This window comes from Pundamilia nyererei, unplaced genomic scaffold (genome assembly GCF_000239375.1).
Source record: "Pundamilia nyererei isolate P.nyererei 1_Seehausen unplaced genomic scaffold, PunNye1.0 scaffold00015, whole genome shotgun sequence".
NCBI classification, from domain to species: Eukaryota; Metazoa; Chordata; class Actinopteri; order Cichliformes; family Cichlidae; genus Pundamilia; species Pundamilia nyererei.
The window spans coordinates 1318325-1343947 of record NW_005187416.1 but is presented as its reverse complement, the minus strand read 5'-3'; the positions used below and the strand labels follow the sequence as shown (position 1 = coordinate 1343947).

The 25623-nt window shown below is 42.0% G+C and overlaps 1 protein-coding gene across 1 annotated transcript; it reads right to left on the bottom strand.

The window, feature by feature from the left end:
• Window positions 1-56: 56 nt before the first annotated feature.
• On the bottom strand, window positions 57-25215 carry tecta (tectorin alpha). The gene is made up of 23 exons (XM_013908841.1): window positions 25152-25215; window positions 24925-25064; window positions 24632-24825; window positions 22933-23128; window positions 22658-22823; window positions 22136-22548; window positions 21443-22013; window positions 20737-21347; window positions 18018-18588; window positions 15222-15850; window positions 13972-14629; window positions 12436-12635; window positions 11814-12194; window positions 7448-7734; window positions 6863-7143; window positions 6402-6512; window positions 6002-6204; window positions 4643-4806; window positions 4305-4553; window positions 2946-3108; window positions 2775-2859; window positions 2536-2655; window positions 57-1484 (listed from the first exon to the last, which is right to left on the bottom strand). The coding sequence occupies exons 1-23, from the start codon at window positions 25213-25215 to the stop codon at window positions 1381-1383; spliced, it is 6561 nt and encodes a 2186-aa protein (XP_013764295.1). The 3' UTR covers window positions 57-1380.
• Between the last annotated feature and the right edge of the window lie 408 nt (window positions 25216-25623).

The window sequence follows — 25623 nt, the reverse complement described above, 5'->3', positions numbered from 1 at the left end:
AGGAAATTTACAGTTATTTAAATGTAATTTATTCATAAATTAATAATAAAATAGTTTGATGTTTACATTTTGATGGCTCTGTAAATCAATTAAATCACAATCATGAGGGTTTCTAGTTGTTGCACCCCACCTACTCATTAAGATCTGATCACAGTTTGGACAGAATGGGATTTATGAATAGCTCACACTAGAGTAAAAACAGTCAAAACTGATGGTTGCCTGATTACTGCTGTGTTTTGTTGCTTTTTTTTTCTTTTTACTTGCAAGTACTTAGTGCAAACATATAGTTAATTTTCTATTGCAAGGTAGTGCAAACATTGCCTGGTGGGAGGCAACCTGTCTCCAAGCAACCGATCGCTCTCAGATAGATTGGTAAAAGTTTGCAAACATAGACAAATTGCTAGCACGCTGTAATCAACTAGTTGTATTCTGGTTATAAGCAGCAGCTACGTCACCGTTTATGGAGGAGTGTAGTTAGTGGGAATTTCTGATTAATATAAGTTTGATTTGAATGCGATTTGCAGCAGATTGATTCATAATCACTATATTATCACAAACAGACTGAATGCAGTTGCCAGTTTGAGTGCATTCAATTGAACGATAGCAGACTGATGTCGTCTTATTGTTACACTAAGGTCATTTTAAAGATGGCATCTGACTAAGTGGTCATAGACCCGATCCTGTCTTTGAAGCAACAATTTCAATGGCAAAAAAAAAAATCGCAAGTTCATTGCACACAGTCGTGATCTCCAGCCACTGCTTTCCTTAGTGTGACTGTAGAATAATATCAGGTATAAATACAAACAGGTGGGATCACATTTCACATTCCCTGATGATTTACAATTATGCCTCTTTAACTAATCAGTTATATTACTGTTTCTTTTTAATTCTGCCATTGTCTTTCCATAAACATCACTGTGTGATTTTAGCTGTTGTACCTTCAAGTTTGTATGTCTAGGATTGGAAAATTACTTTCTTTGGCACCATCTGGTGGTAGCATGCATAATATGTTAATTTCCTATAAAGAAATTTGTAAAAATATGTTATAATCACATGAAAACATCTACACATAGTGGCTTTAGGTGAGTGATAAACAGTGGGAGTCCTGATAAATGTAAATGAGGGAGCAGATGGGGATGAAGAAAAACACAACAAAGCAGTGAAACTGACTGACTGTCCATGTATCTAGAAAACTGACTTACCTTTTATCAATGAAATGTGGAGACAAAAATTAGTCGGTGTACAGTATATTCTGTCTTGACTTTCTGGCTGAAACACAGCTGATCTACTGGCTAATCAATGATGATACTTTGTGCATATTCAAGTCTTTTTGTGTGTTTGATCTTTGTCATTTATTGCCTTCTCTTAGCTCACAGAGCGTTAGGAGAGGAGAAGAGTGTGAAGGTGAGCCAGGAGCACGGAGATCGCAGCGCTGACGCTCAGCAGAGGAATCGCAGGTGTGATGTTACTGCTTGAGCTCACGGCTGGAAAAAAAGAAGGGAGTATGACAACATTTGTGAAATGTGCATGTGGTGGAAATACTGTCTTAATGCTACTGGTTTTTACAAATTACCAGTTTAGTTTGTGTGCAGCATGCAAAAGCTACAAGAGTTATAAATATATGGAATTCATATGAACCAATCAATTAACTAATAATTAAGTTGAACGCCCTAAATTTTTTGATTTAACGCACAGAAACTTGCCCACTTTTTTAGTTGCACCATTCAACTGCTCATTAATGCAAATGTCTAATTATTTAATCATACGGCAGGAACTCATTATATTTAGTCATGCAGACATGACTCAAACAACCTGCTGAAGTTTAAACTGAGCATCAGAATGGGGAAGAAAGGTGACTGAAGTGACTGAATGGGGTGTGGTTGTTGGTGCCAGACTGGTCTGATTATTCAGAGACTGCTGATAAGCTGGGATTTTCCCACACAAGCAGTTCTAGAGTTTACAGAGAAACAGTCTGAAAAAGATACAATTTCCAGTGAGTGGCATTTCTCTAGCTGGAAAAACCTTGATGATGCCAGAATTCAGAGAAGAAGGGACATATTCTTGGCACCGTTTGCTGCTGACCATGCCGTTCCTTTTTGACCACGGGCACTGTGGTTATAAAGGGACACGGCACGTGAGTTCTCTGTATTCAAAGGGCCTCCACATTCGCCAGATCTCAGTCCAGTAGAGCACATTGTGGTGGAGATTGACATCATGGATAAAAGCAGTTCTGAAGGCATAAGGGGTCCAATCTGGTACTTACAAGGTTTACTTAATAAAGTGTGTAGTGGCTGTATCTACAAGACTTAAACTTTATTAGCTTTGCTTCAATCACTCCAATTGTGTGAAACATGATGGAAACTGTAAACTATTGAGAAACATGCAAAACCTGCCTGGTGACCCTCATGTGTAGTTTCTGTTTTTCTGGGGCTGATATTGCCGCGGTTTAGGTCATGCTATGATTCAATAAGGTGGGAAAAAAACCTTAAAATTCGGTATTTGTAGAATGCACATGTGTGTTTTTGTTGTCCTTACCCCGGCAGCTCTTCCCATCTCTTTGCAGCATCCCAGTCACACAGCTGCAGATGGGCCCAGCGGCCTTACTGGTGCAGATTTGCTCACAGCCTCCATTGTTCTCCTCACACCAGTCAGACTCTGAAAACACATCAGAAGCTAACCTACGGCTTTTTGTTTTTCCACAGATTACTTAAACAATAAACTCTAAAGCGTGTATTTTACCCAATAAGCTATTTTCTATCTAAAACTATGCTCACCTCTTCTTCTTATGGGTCCAACAGACAGTATGTGCTCTTTATGGTCACTGTCCTCTGAGTACATTCTTCTCTTATGTGGACAGTTCTGCACACACAGTTCATTGATACATCAACACCCAAACACACAGCAGGACGCTTTCTGATTTTTATTGCTCTTCTTGATTTACTCACCACTTTGCAGGCGTTCGTCTCTGAGTCGCACAGAGAAACGTCACAGTGCAGGTGGACTTCATCGTAATCCCCGATGAACTTGAAGACGGTGACGTGAAAGCGGCAGGTGAGTGATACGCCATTCTCTGCCATGCCAATGGTATTGTCCTTAATGTTTGGGCACCTAGAATAAGCAAGATATTAAATGTGCTGTAGTCAAGAAGGTGGTTGTGGGACTTGGGAGGCAGAACGGTCAACAAAAGATGAGCTTTTAATATGGATAATGTCAACATCCAAACTAAACAAAGTCTTAAAAGGGAGTCCAAACACTGATCACAAATGCAAAGCACAAAAGGCATGACAAAGACCCGAGCATGCGTGTATAACTAAGAAGTACCCGCATGACCAGATAGATGACACAATTAAGACAAAGTAGAGGGCAGGACTATTTATACACATACATGACTAAGGAGATAACTCTTGAGTGTTCCTTGGAAACAGGTGAAAAGTCATACAGGAAAGATGCAAAACTAAAGCAGGAAAGGAACAACAACCATAACTGACGCAGGGAGGGTTTAGAGGACATGCTAAACCTGGATGAACTAATTCAAGGGGAACACAGAAAGACAAAGTTATTAATACAAAAAAGAGGGGAAGGAAGTAAAAGTAATGCAGGGCATAAACAGACACTCAGGCTTCAAAATGAAGCAGGACGTGAACAAAAGACAAATACTAATCACCGAGTTTAGAAGACTTGGACAGAAGGACTATGGACTAGAATTACTATATAGTAAAAGTAGGGATCAAAGACTTTACAATCGTATAATAATAATTATAATAATATCACTAGAAACAACACTTACTACTACAATAATAAAACAGTAATAGATTAAACAGGAACCCAAAAGTTACAACAATAAAGAAGGAATCGAAAAATAATGCAAAACCTTTGGGCCGTGACATCCATAGTGCTTTATTCTAAACACCTCAAGCACGTTATCTACCTCACGTAAATTTAGAAAAAACGATTTAACTAACATGCCGTGGCGTGGCCTGTTGAGGAAGTACCCGGAGACACTGCCGGCACAGTGAGGGCGTGCAAAGGGCATGCACAGTGACTGTATCTATTACTTCTTTTTCTTTTTCTCAAAATGTGTGGATCAGACTATAAAGGTCATCTTAAAGCAGCAGACTGTAGTGAACCCATAGGCTTCATAAAGAGCTACATGCTTTACACCGATCACACCTCAACTTCATCTTGGATTACATTAAGAGAAAAAGAAGGTCAAAAAAAATGGTTGAGTTTAAAACATAAAATAAAATCTTTTTTTCCCCACCTCTCTTTTGAGCATTTTTGGTCCAGGACTAAATAAACCTCACCCTCTCTCAATGATGATGTAGCGGAGTCGATCACTGCTGTAGCGCGACGGCGTGGCCCAGCACATATTCACTATAAGGATGAGCTGGTTTTCATCCGCTCCTTCCACAAAGACGCCTACGTACAGGATGTCTCGAGTGCTGAGCACCACCTCCCCCTCTCTGTATGGATGGCGGTACGAGGAGTTTTTATACAGAGCCATCTTGGTAATGAAGTTTCCTTCCTGGGTCGGTAGGGTGAGGTTAATGACGCTGGAGAAAAAAGGAAAAAGAAATGACTATCCAAGCGTTGAGCCGTTGTGTCACACTTGTTGGTGCATATTTGTGTTCTGCTGCCTGACCTGAGCATGGGTTTGAGGACAGTCTCCAGTGAGATCTTCAGGTCCAGCTCATAGGCGCAGGAAAACTCCACGTTGATGGTCTTGTCTCTGGTGATGATGTTCCCGGTGTTGTTCACACTTTCTATCCACACAGTGTTTTTATACATGATGTGTGTGCCGTTGGACTGTAAGAGAAATAAAGCGTAGGTGACTCATAATTTCAAATTTCTACATTAAAGGAACAAATTATCCTAGCTGCTGCTTTTGATTTCACCCATACAAAAAAATGTAAAACACCGTACAGACAGAAGACATCATAAAAACTAATCATTTAGTAATAATAATAATAATTAAATTATTAAATAATAATTTATTCACCAAAAACATTAGCCAGAATTAGCCAGAATTATGAGGATTTAAGAGCCAGGAGCTGCTAACGCACGTCTATAAAAGCAGAAAATTTGACATCAGCAATAAATATAAAGAAGCAACATCAATCTGAGGAAGTTATAAGACTCTGTTGATCACTTTAAAGTGAAAAAGATTATTCACATGAGGAACACATTCATGAGTTGCCAATCTTCCCACAAGTGGACATCAAATTTGGAGTGCATAAGATCTTTTACACTGATGAGCAGGGGTAGACAATCGAAGGGGCGGGTCTACCAAACAATTTTCAGCCAGTAGGAAGGGGGTAGGTTGTCTGTGCCAGTGCCACCTAGCCAGCCAGCTAGCAGTGACAAAATTATTCATTGGCACGTGTTGTGGCAGTTTCAGTTAAAATGCTGCAAGTGTCGCTTCCAAGATAGTGTAGACCAGGGGTCTCAAACTCCAGTCCTCGAGGGCCAGTGTCCCGAAACTTTTCCATGTGACCCTGGTGCAACACACCTGAATACAATTAGTAGGTCATTAGCAAGAATATAGAACTTAACTGCATGCTGAAATGTCAACCCCTAACCCTAATCAACTAAATTTAAGTACTGTATTTTTCAGACCATAAGGCGCACTGTCGATTTTTGAGAAAATGAAAGGATTTTAAGTGCGCCTTATAGTCCGGAAAATACAGTAAATGTAAGTGTTTGGAAAATTTTACTTCTAAAAGTACTTTTATTGCACCATGTTCATTCACTCATGAGCTGCTGTAACATGAATCAAATGGCTGAATTGCCACCTCAGCATGCAGTCAAGTTCTATAGTGTCTTGGAACATGGAAAAGTTTCAGGACACCGGCCCTCGAGGACTGGAGTTTGAGACCCCTGGTAGATCGTGTTGACGACTACATTGTAGTGTCTAAAAGGATCCAAACTGAGATGCGGGGAGTTTTATCACATTTCGAAAGTGATGACGAACACGCTGGAACACAGACGATTGCAAACTGACCTGTACAATGGAACCGCAGTGTCCCTTAGTGTTGTTAATGTGGAAGGAGATGAAGTCCTCTCCCTCAATGCCAGCGCAGTGCTCGTCGTTGATCCGGACATCTTCCCGTTCAAAGCCCAGCTGGAAGAGCTTACACTTGGAGATGGAAACCTCCATCTGAGCATGCTTACAGGTCACCTCCGCTTGGATGATGTCATCCTCGCCTAACAAACATCGACATGAAATACATGTTTTTGCATGTTGCAAAAACATGTATTTCACGTTAGCCATGTATTTCACCATAGCCATGATTAAATAAAAAAGTATTTTTTAATAGCTTTTAAAATGTATGGCTAATCAAGTAACACGGAGAGTGTCAGATATTTAAAACTGAGTGATTGCAGCTGGATGAAGCACTCACCCTCAGAGTTGGTGGGTAACTCCGGACAGCCACACAGATCGCCTCCATTCTCCAGCTCACAGGTGAAGTTTGTGCAGATCTCTCCTGCACAGGGGTCATAGATCCATTCTGCTAAAGACAGGTCCACACACAATGTTAACTGTCACACAGATGAAGGCACAAAGTTTTTAAGAACATGAACGTATCTAATACTAACAAAGCAAACAAATTTACAAGGTCAAACAAATTTACATTTCACGTCTCATCGTAGTAACACAGTGGTCTTGATGGAAAGCATTCTGGAAATCTTAGCAAACTAAGCTCATAATGTGTGAATCAATAATATATGAGACCCCATACTTTCACTTTTAGTACGTCTGGTAAATTCAGCATTAGTGCTGGTTTATATTTGTGTAAAGTGCAAAGTTGTGTTTATTTCCACAGTGGGCATTGAGTCTGAGAGAAGTTCACAGTGCCCTTACAGCAGTTCTCTTGGGTGATCCACTTGGTCGTGAGGGTGCCCATGGACCGGCAGGCTTCTGCATAGGCAGCCAGTGATCCACAGACCTGAGCCTTGCGATGATTGTAGCAGCCATCCAGGTAGCAGGACTGGTAGAAAGGACGGGGATCCAGCAGGCCGTGGCATGGCTGGAAGAAGCCTTTGAGCTGGGTGAGCTTCTGACAGGCATCTTCACTCTGCAGAGCCAGGATGGCCGAGTTGTCGCAGGACTGAGCCAAAGCCACGTACTGGGTCTCATCACAACTAGAGGAGAAAGACCAAAATCCAACTGTCAAAGGTATTAGGACGCAAGAAAAGAAGGAGCAAATGCCCTGTTAGAATTGCTCCGTTTGCTATTATCTGTATAAATGATTTGCACAAGTGATATGTTTTAGCAACAGCCAGTTAATATCCAGGGTTTAAGACATGCACATGCTTGCAGACGCATGGCTTATGGATTAAGTAACCTTAACTTTTCCTTTTATATTCTGGGGATAACAGCCAAAGGTTTTTACAAGAACTGGTTATATGGACCGTAAATTCCTCCCCATCTGTGAGCCTCATCTACCTGTTCTGCATGCCGTTGGTCTTCCAGCTCTGTGCCAGCTCCAGGGCGCTGACAGCCGGCTTGCCCCTTGAGGTGATGTAGTCATCATTGGGGTCCCCATTGAAATTCCCACAAAGGCCGCACACCTTGTTCTGGAGCCGCTGGCCCATTGTGATGCTCAGGGTGTTAAAGTGGTTGTAGCGAACCTGGATGTCCTGGGGTGTGTCGATGACAATGAAACCCTCAGATGTGGACAGGCGTGTCATCAGCCCTGTTACAAATGGTACGGATACTGGTGTGCCATTAACCTGTGAGGACAGGAGAGGCAGACACATGTAGATTTTTGACTCGGGACACAAGAAATTTTTATTTAAGTAACCAGCATTAAGGCTACGGAGGGCCTCGAGTGCTAAAATGCATTAAATAAATACATCATTAAATAATTAATTAAATGTGTTAATCAATTTAAATTGGAATTAACTAATTAACGAAATACATACATTTAATTTATTTCATTTAAACTTTTTAAAAATGATTTAATTCCTATTGTATATATTTAATGACACATTTAATTGTTTCACTATTTAATACATTTGTTGTCAATTTTAGTGAATAATTTCATGGTTCCAGTGCAGTATGGAAGGCATCCATACAGATGATTAGAGCAGCTCTCTATATGTTATAATGGGAAGAACAGGAGGAACTCAGTAAAACAGGTGCAGATAGCAGCAAATACACTGGTCCATTCTGGTGTTAGTTGCCACTGTATCAGCGGTGTGGCCACACTGGGTGGCAATGAGTGGTGTTTTACTTGGTGAACAGTGGCTTCCCGGGCAGCGTCTTTCACATTTGCTAGGTTCTACTAGCTTAATGTGGCCTCAGAGCCCACATTAGCTTCAGCTGTTCTGCTGCTGGCTGACCAGGAAGTTGTTCCTTGTGACAGTACTGGTACAAGTCATCTGCATTGTTTACTCCCACTGGCAGACAAGGGGGAATGAGTCAGAACAGAAGTTACAAAGGTAACTATGATTCTCTGAATTCCAGGATGACTGTCAGACCTGCTGGCGGCTAAAAACGTCTCAGTGTGAGAAGATTCCCAGAGACCAGATGTGAGCTACCACGTAGTATTTATAGTACACACGCTTCAGTAGCGTACACATCATGCACGCGATTTTATTTCCGGACCTGCGCAGATCATGAGGAGACCCATCTACGTAGTTTCCTGCCATTGGCAGTTATCTGTGAATTCACAGAACTATAGTTATATTTGTAACTTCCATTAGCAAAGGTGCCACTAGAGTGTGTCAGGCCACCCTCATGGAACAAGTGCCAGAAACATGCTGGAGGTCATTTTGTTAGATACTTCCACTGTCACGCTCCTCATTGCACAACGGAGCAAATGCCAGCCCTGCTTCTGGGTGGATGTACACCTGTGGCCTTGTCTAGCTTGTGTAACAACCCATCTCCTGGTATCTCCTCCACACCCTCGAGATCATGTTTGGAGACACAACAACAACTTTCTTGCAGCGGCGCACAACCTAAATGCGAAACACGTGTCATCTCATGCTACCAGCAGGGAAAAAGGACACCAGCTAAAAGCAAAACTAGAGAAAAGATCAGGAAGGATAAGCAGAAAGCTGTGGTCTGTGACCAACGCCTGTGAAACCATTTCCTTTCTCGGGGTTGTCTTCTTGTTGCCTCTCTGGTACATATTTTTATCAATTTATTTTGAAAGGACAGAAATAAAGGGACAACTCTTCCATTTGATACAAAGTGGGTTGGAAGATTAAAGCAAAGCAGTCACCCATGTTTGTGGTCACTTAGACTACAAAAAGTTCAAACTCCTTGTTATTTCTGAACTAGCTCGTCTAAAATGTGATAGTAAAGACTGAAATATTTCTGTTTATACAGTTAAAAATTCAACATATTGAAGGATTGTTGAACTACAGAGCACCTCAAACTAAACCATTTTAAATCCAGGAGGCACTCCTACTTAGATGTCCTTTTTCTGCTTACATTTGGGGATTTAGGAGGGGTAATGCTGGGTAAAATGTATTGTCAGCACTAACTGATATCCATTATGTCCTAAAGACAGCATCTCTAAGAAGCCAAATGCAAGTAATGCATTTTTTGATAATTTCTAAATCATGTATATAATATTAGCTTTACAACTAACAGCTCATGTTAAGCATGTTTTGTTTTGTTTTTTTAAGTATGGGGCTTGCAAACCTTAAGATAGAATATCTGAGTAAGAAGTTAAAAGTTACAGCCCAGGTAGTTTAAGAAAACTTTCCTGTAGTTTAGGGCGGCATGTGTGAAAAGGAGTATATAATAGCACGAGTAGCAGTAACACCATGTGGCAGCATTTTAAAAACTCTGCAAGACAATCAAAGATGTACATTCCCCATGTTTTTGTAGTTATATTAACATAAATACATTGCCATGTTACTGACATTGAAGCTTAAACATGATCACCTATGAGTGGGAAACAAAATTGGGCTGTCATTGGTATAAGATTTCATTCTTATACAAAGATTGGCTGTTAGGATAAAACAAAAAAGAACAGAGACAGTCCGAAGCAAAGATTGTGACAATCTGAGCCTCTTCAGGGCATTAGAACTAACGCCAACATGCTTCTTAAGGCAGTCGATAAAATTAATGAATGTTAATGATGGCGCACTCAGATCAGGCAGGATTAAGACTCAGTGGGAGCTGCAGTTTAAAGCAATCAGTCATTAGCTACCTCTGTGACTGCACTTACAGCTGACTGACATGGCCTAAGTCCAGAGCTGGAGGAGATATAATAGGCTATTAGTGCCAAGGTAATTGGTAAATTGGGCTGCAGGAACTTTTTCAAGTATTTGGGAAAGAAAGAGAGACTTGAATCCGATCTGTTTGTTGAGGTTGATTAAAGTGTCTTTGACCGCAGCCATATGGCCAGCACACAGTAACTCGATCACATAAACAAAAAGGAGAAATCTCCTGATGGAGGCAATTTTTCTATTAAAGCAGGATTAAAAGAGGAAGAAACTGTGGTGAAAATGAAAAGCAAAAAAAATAACCTCGGTATATAGAGTGTCCATTTCATAGTGTGATGGTTTTAGTCACTTTATGGTCTCCAATGGTAAATGGACTGGTTCTTATATAGCACTTTTCTACTCTGAGCACTTAAAGTGCTTTATACAACTAATTCATTCACCCAATCACACAAGAACTGCCTATGTAACATTCATACACAACATGGGGTTAGTATCTTGCCCAAGGATATTTGGCATGCTAGAGGAAAGCCAGGAATCGAACCACCAACCTTGACCTGCTCTACCGCCTGAGCTACAGCCACCCCATAATGTGGCCAAGTTGTTGGCTGCATATTTCTGTGTAAAGTTAATAACCTGTTACGACTATCTTTGACTGTGTTTCAACATGTACAATTATCCCATAATCATATTTTTCTTTTTTTGGTCACAGTGTCGTCTTGGTAACGAAGGTAATCTAGGCGTGCTGATTTGGTCGGCACCAAAGGTGCACAGAAAGGGTGGGAGAGTTTAACTGGTTGAAACACCAGTTTGAATAAAGTGGCCTCCCATGATTTTATATATTTAATGTTATACAATGATTCAGAAACACAGGTAATGGCCGATAATGCTTTAAAGATTAAAATCAATGTCTCAGATCACGACACTGATGAAAAAAAGAAAAGATACAGAAATTAATGTCAAATATGGAAAAAAGTAAAACAAACTTGTGCAATAGCCCCAGTTAGTGCAAAGTGGCTCCATCGTGTAGTGATTTACTCGTTCAGTTAACAAGTGAACGATCCCCAGTTCGATCCTGGAGAGATAAACAAATCCCCTTTGGATCTGTGACGACTGCTTATGAATAAGTAGCTGAAAGTAGCTTTCTTGTGGCAAAGTTGCAAAAACTGGTTATTTTTTCCTCAGAACCTGGCTGCCTAGCAACAACCAACAACGCAGGACACTAAGCTACAGAGGAAGTTTACTAAAAACTAAAGTAAATGAGTTTCTTCTTCTTTTTGGCTACTTCTTTTAAGGAGCCGGCACAGCTGATCATCTCAACCTATCCCTTGCATCCACCACTGTCACACCAACATGCATGTCCTCCTTCACTGCATCCACAAATCTTCTCTTCCCTCTTTTTCTCCTACCTGGCATATTTCACATCCTTTGCAGAATATATCCATTATACTCATTTCCAATACAACTTATCTTCAGTATTGTTTCACTCAAACAACTTGCGACATTTAAGAAGAGAAACCATAAGAAACATGATTCAAGTAATCCTGGGATAAGTCACAGAGTTAGACAGCTACACAGTGTGTGGCCTCTCTTTATGCTTATCTTCTACTTTACTTCACCTAGCCTCTTACCTTGACAGTGCTGCCAGAGATGAGTATATTCTCCTCATTTATATACAGGTAGACATGCGAGATGGTGGTGAGGTTGGGCGTGCTCCATTTATCAAAGTTGGCAATGAGCTGGAAAGAGAGGTCGGGCAGCTTGTGACAGTTTGTGGACAGGACGAAGGAGCACGAGGCCGGCAGTCGCAGCGATGCCCCGTCGAATGTCCTGAACACTCCGCCGCCTGATGCCACGCAGTGCTGGGAGCGGCGGGCAAAGCAGCCCCGAACCCCGTACCGGAGGGTGCACTCCTCCTCTGCCTTGCATCGCCTTGGATTGCACTGGATCAGGTTTCGTCCGATGCACTGGCAGCGTTTGGTGCAGTCGGCGTTCCAAAAAAGTTGCTTGGGCTAAAATAAAGAAAAACTCTTAAGATTTTATATTTGCAAATAGTGTTTTAACCAAGGTTACATGCAACTTCCAACTTATTTTGGACTTTAAGAGCTTAATGGTTGCATTTACTGATAGATCCAGAAAGGTCTAGTTTAATGTTTTCTATATACTTTCTATATATTTCTACTGCACAAAATAACCCAGATATTTAAACATTTATAATATATTCATGCACATAGAGCTTGGTGGGAGACTGACCTCATAGTATGTGCCATCGGTATAGCAGCCACAGTTCTGAGAAAGGATGCAGCTCTTGCCGTTGAGCACGTAGCCCTGGTCGCACTGGCAGCCCTCCACGCAGTCCTGGCTGCAGTCCCTCTGGCCGCGGGCTGGTGCACACTGGGGCGGGCAAACTGACATGCAACTGGAGTAATGGCTGTTAGGTGGACAGCTCTGGACTGGGAGCAGGCAGGTTGGCAAAGATATTAGCTAACAGTGGCACTAACTCCACTCTAAAAATGTTTGTGATGTTAATAAATCTTTAGTGTTTAGGGGTAAGAAACAGCTGGCCATGTCAAGAGCTCATGCAGATGTGCAGCAGCTGTTTGGCCCTTTGGGTGAAATATATTTTATCTTTATTATTATACTATTTATTATTTCGGAGTGTAAGAAGATTGAGGTGGACTTCAAACCTGGTTATCCCTGCTTAGAGAAAACATCCAAAATAAGAACCTATTCCATATAAATGCAGTTTTAAATGCACTAATTATCATGATGTAGCTCATTTCCTTATAGAATAAATATACAAACACAACTTAAAAATTACAATTTGTGGTTTTAATGATTTTATCTTAAACCTGCATAAGGCAGGTGGGATAAAACCAGGTTTATTTTGCAACCTATTTTGCATTTTCTGGTAATTCTTATCTCTCTGATATTTTTCAGATGAGCTACTTTCTTTGATTAAAACAGCCATTAATGATGACACGCTGTCGCTTCTTCACAACACACAGTCTATTTTTCCTAGAGGCAGATGCTTCAGCTACCAGGCTTCTGGAACCAGCTCCAAGTCTGGATTCATGGAGCAGAAACTCTCTTTAAACTTAACTTAATAGTTAGGGTTGGATCAGGTGAGTGTAAACCATTCCTTACTTCCTCTGCAATTAATCTCTGCAGGCAAGAAAAAAAGGTTTTGGTGCTACAAGTTTTCTAGTGTCCTTTTGCAAGCTTCCCTTGCATGCAGATAAACAATCTATGTGGGGAGCAAAACAGGGATGGTACATGCTGAAATGCATCAGATAACCATTATCTGCTGACGAAGTTTTACCTTTTTTATTTGGATTTTATCTGGTGGTTATACCAGCCAAGTCAGGATATTAGCCTGTGGGTTCTCAGACTCAGGCTGGCTGGAGGAACTCCCATGATGCACTTCACCTCTACTTCCCAGCTTACAGCCATCACACATTCATATGCTATTATTACTTTTTTTTCTCTCTTCATTCTCTCCTGATTAGAACCTGCCTCTCTCTCTGAGTTTGGTTCTGCTGGAGATTTCTTCCTGTTAGACGTCATTTTTTTATCCCCACTGTCTCCAAATGCTGCTCATAGGGCACTGGTTTCTAGCTACGTCTGTGTAAATATTATTCATTTAAACTGGCCTTAATTTTAATTATAGATTCTCTCCAGTAATGGTGCACACAAACCTGAAACTTAAAAAGGTGCCTGTGACTTTAAGAAGGAGAATACATCTTGTGATAACACAATGGGAAAAACTCTACAAAAACATCTCCTCACCACACGGTGTGTCGCTCCTCCAGTCGGTGACATGCACCCCCTGGGTCTGACAGGTGCTGGCATAGATCTGCAGCCAGTTACAGATTGTATCCTGAGCTCCCTGATCCAAGCAGGTGTCCTGGAGGCAGCTTTGATAAAAGAACGCTGGCGCCACCTTGCTGTGACACCGTGCAAACACGCCTGACCGATCAACAAGTAACCCACACAGCCTCACTGCCTCGGGCTCCACAAACACATAGAGCCCGTCACCGATGTGGAAACGTATGCCAGTGCTGACTCCATTTGCTTCATCGTCGCTCCCAGCGTTCATGTTGGCATCAGCCACCATGAGAGGGGTGTCGTTTTGGGAGCTTTTCTCTCCGAGGCCACAGCGCGGGCAGGAGTCACCGCAGCCCACCTGGCAGAAGGTGTCCCTCTCCGCCCAGGCCATGCCCCAGTCGGTAGTGGAAAGGGTGGGTGGGGACAGAGGCACGCCCTGGCAAAGGCCACAGGTGGAGTTGTAGAGGTCGCGGGGTAAAGTCAAGAGCAGGAGAGTGTTCCAGTCAAAGGCCACCTTCAGGCCAAAGTCTGTCTCCAAAATGAGGTGCATGCCAAAGGTGAAGATATTGACCTTTCCTGGGCCCAGCTTCAGGGGAAGGTACAGTCGCTCCTTATTCACCTGAGTGAAGAGAGAAATCATGTAAAACTGGTTCAAGATTTAATATAAAATCCCAACTAACATAAAATCATTCCTACAGGAGCAACTTCTAGAAACAGAAGTTCAAGTCTCTAATCTAACTGACTTGTATATTTTCCAAGTATGTGGGGAAGCCCAGGTGGTGAACAGCTACTATTAAGACTGACTGAAAGAGTGTCTGTGAATTCCTCTCAGTATAATTGTCAGAGCGAGAGCGAAACGGAGAAAATTAAAGAAAGAAGGGTGTGTGAGCGAGTGTGTGGGTGGATGTGTCATTTATGTTGCTCCTCAGATCTTTTAGTCGCTTTGTGAACCTGGTCCAAATGTCGCTCAGGGTCGAGGTTTCGTCTGAGCCAAATCCAGGCCGATAAAAGATGCCCATTGAAATTAGATCCACCTTAAGCCAATCAAAGAGGAATTCACCCTCTGCCTGGTTATTCTATCGGCTTGATTAGAAATAACATGTCCTCACAAATGCAATAACTTCGACCTTCACAGGGCATGCAAAAAAAATAAAGTCTGTTGAAGATTACCTCATTGCACAGACATTCTCATATATCAACCTAATGCTTACCGTGACAGTGTTTCTGTAGCTTCGAGATGCTTCAATTTCATACTCGTAAACTTCCAGCACAAAACCCCTCACCCAAATTGCTTGGCTCGTGTCTCTGTCCTCGTTACGAACCGCCAGTTTAAATGGAGGAAAAGTTCTGGTGATGGGTACGTGCGCCGTGTTCCCCCTCCCACATCTGGTGGTGACCATCCTGAGAGTGCAAGAGCTCTGCAGCTCGAACGGCACTCCGCCAAATGGCAAAAAATGTCCATAGCCAGCTGCCACACACAGGGCCTCAGAGCGCGGCTGGCAGAAATACAGGCCGTCATTCTCCTGGCAGTACTCCTCAGGGTGACACGGCGCGAGCTGACAGTATACGGTGTTGTCAGAGCCATTGCAGTAGCAGCGCTCCTGGCACTCCCAGTCTGTCCAGAAAGTCTGGTTGGTGGCCAGCTGACGCCTGTGGTAGATGCAGCCACAATCTCTGCGTGCCACGCACAGGCCATCCCGCAGCGCGAAGCCGTCTTCGCACTGACACCCCTCCTGACAAGGCAGGGGGCACGGCTCTTCGGGGTCGTCCAAGTTGGCACAGGTCAAAGGGCAGGCGCTGGTGCACTCATCAAAGTGACTGTTCTCTGGACAGGGAAGAGCTGAAGAAGAGTGAAGGTCAGGGAGAGCAAGACTTAAGCCAATGTTCAGTCAAATATCTTACATGTGTTTTTATGTTATCCTCTGTATGTGTAGTACAAAATACACTGTGTATCACAGTCACAATACAAAATCACTGTAACTGGTTCCAGTTTTACTTTCCTTCTAACAAGATAAAACAACAGCTCCAAACAAGTGAGATGATAGAAATAATCTAGAGACCATTGCTACAGAGGAAATTAAATAGTTAAATATTAGGTTAAGTTATTGTTGGGATTTTTTTTAAAGAAAACGGAATCAGGTGACCCTCAACCCTTCCTTAGTTATACTGCAGTAGACCGCGGCTCATGGACGCTTCCCATGATGCACTGAGTGTTTTTCATCTTCACACACTTCGTTTCGCTCTCTTTGTGTTTATACACCACTCTGCATTTAATCATTAGTTATTAATAATCTCTGGCTCTCTTCCACAGCGTATATTTTATCCTGCCTCCCATCCCTCACCCCAACCAGTTACGGCAGATTGCCGCCCCTCTCCGAGTCTGGTTCTGCTGGAGGTTTCTTCCTGTTATAAGGAAGTTTTTCCTCTTGGGACAATCCACTTTTATAATTCTCATGCAAAATATATGAAAATACCCAGTCGCATTGTTATTATTGCTACTGGAACAAAGTTTTCAACAGTGCTGGTGGTAAAACTCAATAATAACTTACAATAAACAGGAGGGTTAAATGTGTTTTCAAGACACATTATACATTGTTGGGCTCTGATAACTCAGAGCCCATCAGCAAGACTATGTTTTTACTGTGTTTATTTTTGGTTTTTAGCCTTTTTCTCTTTTTTTCTACTTTTTAAAAGTCATGATCAGCTTTTGTTGTTTTAAAAAAATATGAATTAAACTTTTTAAATTCGTTTTTTAAACAACAAAGGGGTGGAACAGTGGTGCAGTAGTTAGCACTGTCGTTTCACAGCAAAAAAGGGTCCTGGTTTCTAATCCAGCTTGGAGCTTTTCCGTGTGGAATTTACCCTGGAGAGTACCTGTATGGTTTCTCTCCAGGGACTCTGGCTGTCTCTCACAAACACATGCACGTTGGGTTAATTGGTGATTGTAAATTGGCCCTAGGTTTCAAAGTAAGTGTGCATAGCTGTCTCTCTCTCTCAGTCCTGCGAAGGACTGGTGACCTGTCCAGGGTGTACCCTGCTCCATGTCCTATGGCAGCTGAGATATTCTTCAGATCCCCCCTCCTTATCCAATATGGATAAACAGAACAATAGCTTAGCCACTAGCTAGTAATGTATATTTCTTGCAGAGTTTTGGCAAAGTCCTAGAAGACTTTAGAATTCATTTATATGTGTTTGGGGGTAAATAGTCTGGACACACTGCAGGTTATTTATACCAGATTTTTACTATAGACACTGCTGCTCACAGTCTTTGATCACAGGCTCAGAATTTCTTGTTTTTTCCTAATGAAAGATTAAAGACCTTGCAATCTGTGACACCAAGACTTTGGAACCGTCTCCCAGCCCAACTGCAATGAGCTGACTCTGTGGACTTCTTTAAAAAGCGATCTTAACTTGATTTTGTATTGCTATTGCTTTTCGATTATATTTTACGATGCTTCATCCCAGTGTTTATTTATTTTGATTACATCTTTTGAATGCTTGTCTGTGAAAAGGCTTTATAAATAAACTTTAATTACTTAATTATTAGATTTAGTCCGTCTATGCTTCTCTGTTTTGGATCTACAGAGAAGAGTTTGATAATCGACAACTTGCTGATCTTTCTAATGACCAGCAAGAGGTGACTGCTCTGATTTCAACAAGAAATCCAGCTGTGTGAAAATCTATAGAAAAATTTCGTACAGTGCCCTTCATTTGTGCTTTAAGTAATCACTTTTATATATGTTTATGGCCTCAGCTGCTGCTATGAAGTCATCTGGACTAAGTTTATGGTCCCTGTTAGCCTAAAAATGGAAGATGATGCAGTGTATAGTTTAGGGGATGCCTTGATTTTACAGTCATTTCCCGCTGTTTGTAACATGGCCTTTCAAAACAACAAGCTCGCCAGGGAAAATGCTCAGTTTGAGACCTGACAACAGGCCCTCACTAGCCAATGGTTGATGTAATGGTCCATCTTTTATATAGATGTAATAGCCAAAACGGTTACTCACGACAGTTGGTGGTGCTCCTCCATGAAGCAAGTCCTACTTGAGCATCCTGACAGGCGGTGGCGTAAGCCTGCAGCGAAGAACACAGGGCTGAGCGGTTCCCTTCCCTCACGCACATGTTATACAAACAGTTCCTGAAGAATGGCGAGGGGTTAACCACTGCGTGACACGCAAGAAAGGAACTATTCCCGGGGTCGTTGATATTGCCGCACATCCAAGGGCTCTGATAAAGACGTAAGTCTGTGCACATGCGATACAGGTCGTCGCAGTCGCCGTTGCAGGTAAGATCATCAGCAATGGAGCGCCAGCCGTCTGTGAACTGTTCGATTGACTCTGCCTGGCGTCCATTGGGTAGGCGAAGGTCATCGGTTGCATTGCTATTGAAAACACCACAAAGACCACAAGTAACATTGTAGAAGAGGGTTGAAAGGGAGATATTGAGGAATCCTTGATGTGTGTAGTGGACACGAAGCAGACCGCGGGACTCCACCACTGTTGCATTGCCCGGCGCTCTGTAGATCATCATTGTCTCCATTGGATGGACGTATGGGAGCAACACTAGTTCACCATTCACCTGCAAAATAAAAAAGTGAAATATATTCAGGTGGTTCCAAGCCTCATTTTCATTGGACTCAAGAAGGCCTTCATTAAAAAACCGTTCATGTTCCAAAGTGCATTTATGTGAACTAGTTAGTTTAATTAATGCCAAAACCAGATGGCAGTTTTCAGACTTATAATGTCTGAGACATGCTTTTATGGTCACACTCTCATATTGCCTCAAACAAATCTCAAGCCTATTACAGGTGATTAAAAGCAAACAAAAATGATGATATGCTGAGATCATTTTTAAGTCTTAACATCAGCCTTGTTCAGCACAAACATTTTTTTTCTTTTAATGAGGCTCTCTAATGACTGGAGAGAGATTGTGGACTGCAAACATAGTTGTGTTTTTTGCTTCTGGCTGTTTGAGTTTATTAAATTTCTGCAGTTTCATAGCGTCCATCGATTACACCTCCAAAGAAAGAGAGCTGCTCTCTTGTTTATTAATGTGGCACAACAGCAACTTTATTCTTGACATAACGGTAAATTAAATACTACTTTTTACAACTGTGACAAACAGTCACAGTTTCACTGTTAAGTCATTTGTTATGAGTTCAGATGTTTTGCACTTCATAAAGCTGTCAGGCATTTTTGTTTTAAAAGTTTAACTGTTAGTAAGTCTGGTCCATTTATTTAAAAAACAACAACAACCTCTTGTTAAGTTTTTCATTTTTTCCTTTGAAATCAAGGTCAGTATTTGCAGTTGTGATTATTGTGTTTTATGTGTATGGATGTCTTTATCACTGGAACCTTTCTTATTTAAATTCAATTGTCTTTTTGGCATTACAGTTTTAAAAATAAATATATAACTATTGTGTCAAAGGATGCTAAAGTTAGATACATTTTTCCATGTTTAGGCTTTAATAGGCTAATAAGCTAACATTTTTGAGCAACACAGACAGCAGAGATGTGTATTATGAAGCAAGATTTTGTGACTAAAGTTGAAGACATAACCCGCTTGGGGGCAGATTATGTTTGAGATTAGAGAAAAGAAAATCAGAAGATATGAATTCACTGTCTGGTGACCAATCAGCTCCCTGGATCAGAATTTCCAGAAAACCTCTGTGCACAGATAGTAAGAGGGTCTTTTTTCTGTTTCTGTTATTTAAAGAATTCTTCAACAATTTTATTGTTCTGTAAGCATTAATATAATATGCTAAAACAAAGTTTTCTCAGTCGTTCAGAAGATATTGGAGGCCTTTTATCTATTTCTTTTACCTAACAACTTCCAGTTCATTTTAGCTAGCTAGCTAGCTAGCATTCCTTTAGTTAAAATATTGGTACGTTGTTTTTTTAAATTTGCAGATAGCCATTTTAGCAATTAATTTGTTCATTCATAGTGTTAGCTAACAGTTTACATTGCTAATGCAATCATTTCCCAAGCACTTCAGACAACTTATTCATTTTCCAAACAGCTTTAACTGTTAGCCACATACAACCTCTTTTAACAACCCATTTGTTAACACTACGACTTATTCTTCTTCCTCTTTTGGCTGCTCCTTTTAGGGGTCTTTGTAGTGGATTATCTGCTGCCATCTCACCTCATCTCTAGCTATTAATCTGTCAAAACAACCTCATGCATATATATCCTCCTTCATTATATCCACAAATCTTTTTTCTTTGTCTTTGGCCAACAGTAGCACAGTTTCCACCTCCACTCTGCTGGCAACTGGAGCACTGGACCTGGCCAATCTGGTAAGAAAATGGCATTCTTTGTGATCCCCATTTTTGATTTGGTACAGATTTTATTCCAGGACCCTCTTTCTGTTGCTACTCTTCCTATTTTTCCAGATATGGGACTCATAGTAGATGTAGGCTTGACTGGCTTGTAGTCCCACTGTGGTTGTGTTCATTTGTTTACCGGATGACCATTGCTGGCTGATAAAAATTATTAATGCATTTATTTCTGCTGTTTATTTCTATTGCTACTGCTTATGCTTGGGTTTGAATTCGTTTTTTCAGCTTAGACCTCTACCTAAATCACAATTCCAGCGTTTTCAGTTTCAATAAAAGCGAATCTGTTCATATACTTGCGGCAGTGCAGAAGTCTCCACTCACTATTTTCCCAGATCCCAAAAACCCCCCCCCACAAGATTTTTACTTTTTATGAAGAAATACTAACCTTGACTGTATCAAAATCCAACCCTCCCATCTGTGCCTCCATGTTAGCTAGCGTAACTACCACAGGTCTTTTCCAAGCAGGCCCTTTGTTGACCAACCGCCGGCCTAGCTTCACCTCCACCATCGAGCCATTGGCTGGCACTGGAGCGCACAGCTTCAGTAAGTAATAAGAGCTGTCATCTGGGAACGACAGGAAGGTGCCATCGAAGGAGGATGTCACTGAGTTTTGGGTGACTGAGCAAACCCCTTCTCTTCGAGGGTAGCAACCCAGCAGGCCAACCTCTGCCTTACACACCTCACCCTCCTTACAGGAATCATTGAAACAAGAAACTTCCCCAGCAGGCCCACAGGTACACCGGAGGGTACATTCTCCTTCTTCACCGCTGGGACCTACCCAGAAAGTCGTATTAAGGGGGTAATAAAGGCCATTATGCTCACAGCCACAGTCTTCACGCTGTACACAGCGGCTGCCACTGAGAACATAGCCTGGGTCACACTGGCAGCCCTCAGTGCAAGGATGAGCACAGTACAAGGGAGCGGTGAGGTCTGAGCAGGAAGCTGGACAGGCGCTTGTGCACACTTGATACTGGCTGAAGTCTGGACAAGACCAAGCTAAGAAACAATAACGGAGAAGAAATTAATTCTGATTTCATATGGTAGATAAGTGCTTTCATGTCAAATTTAGCATTAAGCAAACTGAATCTTACCACAGAAGGTGCGAGATCTCCAAGGTCGTATTGTGACACCAAGGGCCTGACAAGCCAGTGCATAGGCCTGGATGGCCTGGCATAGAGTAGTGATGTTATCCTTGTTGCTGCACATATCATAAACGCAGCTGTACACAAAGGCTGTAGGATCCACAACAGCTCTGCAGTCCCTGAATGGTCCATCAGTTTTGTTAATTAACCCACAGTAGTCAGACCGAAAGTAGAAAGCTTCTGCAAGAGGGTCACACATGCTGCAGTTCTGTGCACATCCATCTGTACACCTCCAGTCTGTGTCCTCTGCTCTCCAGCTGCCTCCCAGCTCCACTACGCTTTCTGCCAGAGTGCCATCAGGTAGTACGGGATCATCGGCAGGGTCATCATTATAGTTGCCGCAAAGGCCACAAGTGTTGTTGAAGTAGGAGCTGGGTAGGGAGATGGATGCGTAATGTTGGCCATCGTAAGTTACCAAGAGTCCAAAATCAGTTTCTAAAGCAATGGCAACCCCAGATTGGTACACCCTGACAGCACCAAGCTGGAGTTGGACTGGTAAAGTCTTCACCAAGCCATCCACCTAAAGAGAGAAAAAAGGATGTTTTGGTAAGGGAACAGGTAGAAATCATTAACCAATATCTAGACAGTGTATCCAGGAGGAACGCAGCTATGTGCTTATCTTCTGTATCCATAGATTCTCACCTGGACTGTTCCAAAACTTCCTTTTGGCAGCGTAACTCGGTGACCATACACCTCCACTGTGACGTCTCTAAGCCAGGAAACAGAGGCAGCTCCACGGTTCTCGTTTTTGGCCTCCACACTGAAGAAGGGCAGCCCTGCTACCTCCCAGCAGGGCCGAGCCAGCAGGTAGGAGCAGGTCCCCTGGAAGTGATAGAGGAAGCCATCGAAGGTGTGATAGTGGGGGTCTCCGAATACCACGCAAGTGCTGGTGCGAGTGGGCTGGCAGTAAAAGGCTCCTTCCAGCTGCTCACAGGTTTCAAGCTGCCCACACGGAGCCTCTTGACACTGCACCTCATTATCGATGTCGAGGCAGCGACACCGCTGTGAGCATCTGTCAGACAGCCAAAAGATCTCTCCTCGTCTGTAGTAACGGCCTGGAAAGGATGTAGAACGAAGTAGCATTTCATGGACTAATTTTAGTGAAGAATTCTTTGCAAAGAGTCAACCTGCATGCACATTATCAGTGTTTGATGTTTGACTTGCCATTGTAGCTGCAGCCATTGGCAGGATTAATCAGCTCAGTGTCTACACGGAAGAACCAGCGCCCAGGAATATTTACATTAGTTGTTTGTTCAATGTTCACTACATCATTTGACCGCGATCCCGGCAGGTTGAAGAAATGGCCAATATCTCCACCATTAAAACCTGACTAAAAAGGGGAGAGTGGTGAGGCATATCAGATTGAATGTCCAGAGGATAATTTCTGTATACGAAAAGCCTTATTGTCCTTATGAAATTAGGAGGCACAGTGAGAATACCTGAGCTGTTGTACCGCCCAATCCTGTTAATGGATCTCCACCACTGGCTGTTCCTGTGCTCCATGTGATTTCGCCGTAGTTGAACATACTGAAGAATGCCACGCCATCTGAGATGAGTACAGTTTGGAACGTGTTCACCTTTAAATCAAACAACGGGATTAAAAAGATTGTAAGAAAGAAGAAAAGTGAATATACACTAAACAAATGTATAATGGATGAAAATCTTTTTTTTTTTCATGTAATTAACATCCACAAAATAGACAGGAAACTTCAATACAAAAAACCTGTTCCTGATTTAGCGTCATTTTAAAATTATGTTGCTCTGTACAGTGATGAGAATTGCCCACCTTGTTACAAACTGAAACAGTTGAAAACTTCCTGGATATTTTCTTATGTGTTTCTCTAAAAAGGGATCTCTCATATGGCACTTACCTAACCTTACTAACCATTAACATAGCTTGACACAACAAGCTACTTTCAACCATTCATACACACAGCAGTCTTTTTGCTTCACATACACACAGGCACACACGGGGTCTGAAATAAATACCCACTAACTGCCAAAAACGAGTAGATTTTCAACTTGGTGGGTTAATCATGGATAGCTTTCTGCCACACAAATAGAACAATGTAGTGAGTTGCTTTGTAGTTAAACTGATAAACTATTAATAAATATACCTGAAAAGGTTTTGTTTAACTTTTGCTCCTGCCTCATAATTCAATTTGTATTAATGTGTTATCTATACAAAAACCTATTCATGTGGTAGAAAAAGGCAGTTTTAGACTCAGTGAAGCTCTGCATTCACTGAGTCATCAGAGCGTTGGCGATTGTTACACAGTTTGTGACACTGCTCTGTAACTTTACGTGGTCTGCCACTTCATGGCCGTTGCTATGGATCCTACAGACATGTTTGGTGAGCTGGGGATGAATTGTAAGCTTTCGAATTAGTAATTCACTCTGCAGCTAAACCACCCAAAACACATTAATTACATTTAAATTGCAAAATAACTGTTTACTTGTCCAGAAACAGATGTTGGCTAGATTTGAGAAGTCTAAAGTAAAATATAGCAAGCTAAGCTGGGTAAACTACATGCATCTAACAAAAAAATACAATATAGCTACAAATAACACTTAACCTAACGTCCATCCATCCATTCGCTTCCGCTTATCCTTTTCAGGGTCGCGGGGGGCGCTGGAGCCTATCCCAGCTGTCGTAGGGCGAGAAGCAGGGTACACCCTGGACAGGTCCTTAACCTAACGTATTTACATTATTTTATCTTCCTCATTTTCTTTGGGATGGTAAAGAAAATTGCATAGGGACCATAAAATATCCTCAAACACACGTGTATAGCATTATGTCTGAATGGCATGTTAGTTCTTATAATGAGTGTGTTTGAATCATATATGGCAACCAGGTGGCAATTATTGAGGCTCACACATTTATATACAGTACCAAAGTCTGTGTACACATGAGAAATACAGCAGATGAAGATGAAGCAGATGCACGTGGGGCATATTTTCCCCTTTTGATCAGCCAGTTCCTATCCACATACTGGTGGAAGTGAATGACCAGAATTCAAACTATGCCAGAGTTAAAACTTTACCGGAGTTGTCTGGCTTCCTCCATAGAAAGTGACTTGGTGCCATGTTGAAATAAAGACCCATGTGGCAGTGAAGGTGGGCATGTTTTTGAAATACTTCCGGACATCTTGTGTTGCCCTTTCGAGAATTTCTGGCTCGGTGGTCTCCCGGTAGTACACGTCTCCGCGGATGCCATTGTGCACATCTGCCCAGAGTGGAGCAATAAATGACCTGCTGTCACTCAGGGGAAAACCCTCTGGTGTGAATTGGCTAACCTGCACGTTGAAGGAGATTACACCATTGTTGTTGACCTGTGAGAGGAAAGAAGAGGATTTTTATTTCAGTTTCATGGTCCAACATTAGTTAGCTTTAAAGATATTGATTGAAGGACTGTGGAATTCAGGGCTTACATAGATAGAGCGGTAAGGGATATTGAAGAAAATAAAGGGGATGAGTAAAGTAATTTCAGGAGAACTTCCATCGTCCATCTTTGGAGTCTCTAGATCCCTATGGCCAGGTCCATACGGATACAGCGTATCCTGAGTGTTACCTTGAAAAATAATGTACAAGAGCTCATCAAATTGTAAGAGTTGAGGAAGAGAATGGTATGCTAGCTCAATATTTGCATGTCTTATACCTCTTGTGTGTGCAAAGATGCTGAAGATATGGAGCAGAATGACTGGACAGCCTGGCCTGACCATTCTGTCAAAAAAGCAGAGACACAATTTAAAGTGGTGTTACTTAATCTGTGCTGCATTTTCCTTAAAGCTAATGGAAACGCAGGAAGTCATGAGTCATAGGACAACTTCCCATAAGCAAGGCTGTGAGACAAAAGAAGTGAAGAGGTAGAACCAACGAACCAACGTCACGTTACTTCTTTAAAATCAGGCTCCCAGGGCTCCCATGAGGAGCCCTGAAAAGGCCCTATTATGCATGCCAGAACAATGTGTCAGGATCACATTTGCCTTAAAGTCCCATGTGAGCCTCAACAGTGGACCACAGGCCTCTCTGTGCCTGAGTTCCCGGCAGCTGACAGGACCGGCCGGCTCTGCTCCAGAGTCTCTCTGTCTGAAGCCGCGAGGCTGCTTAGGACCTCATTACCACTTCTG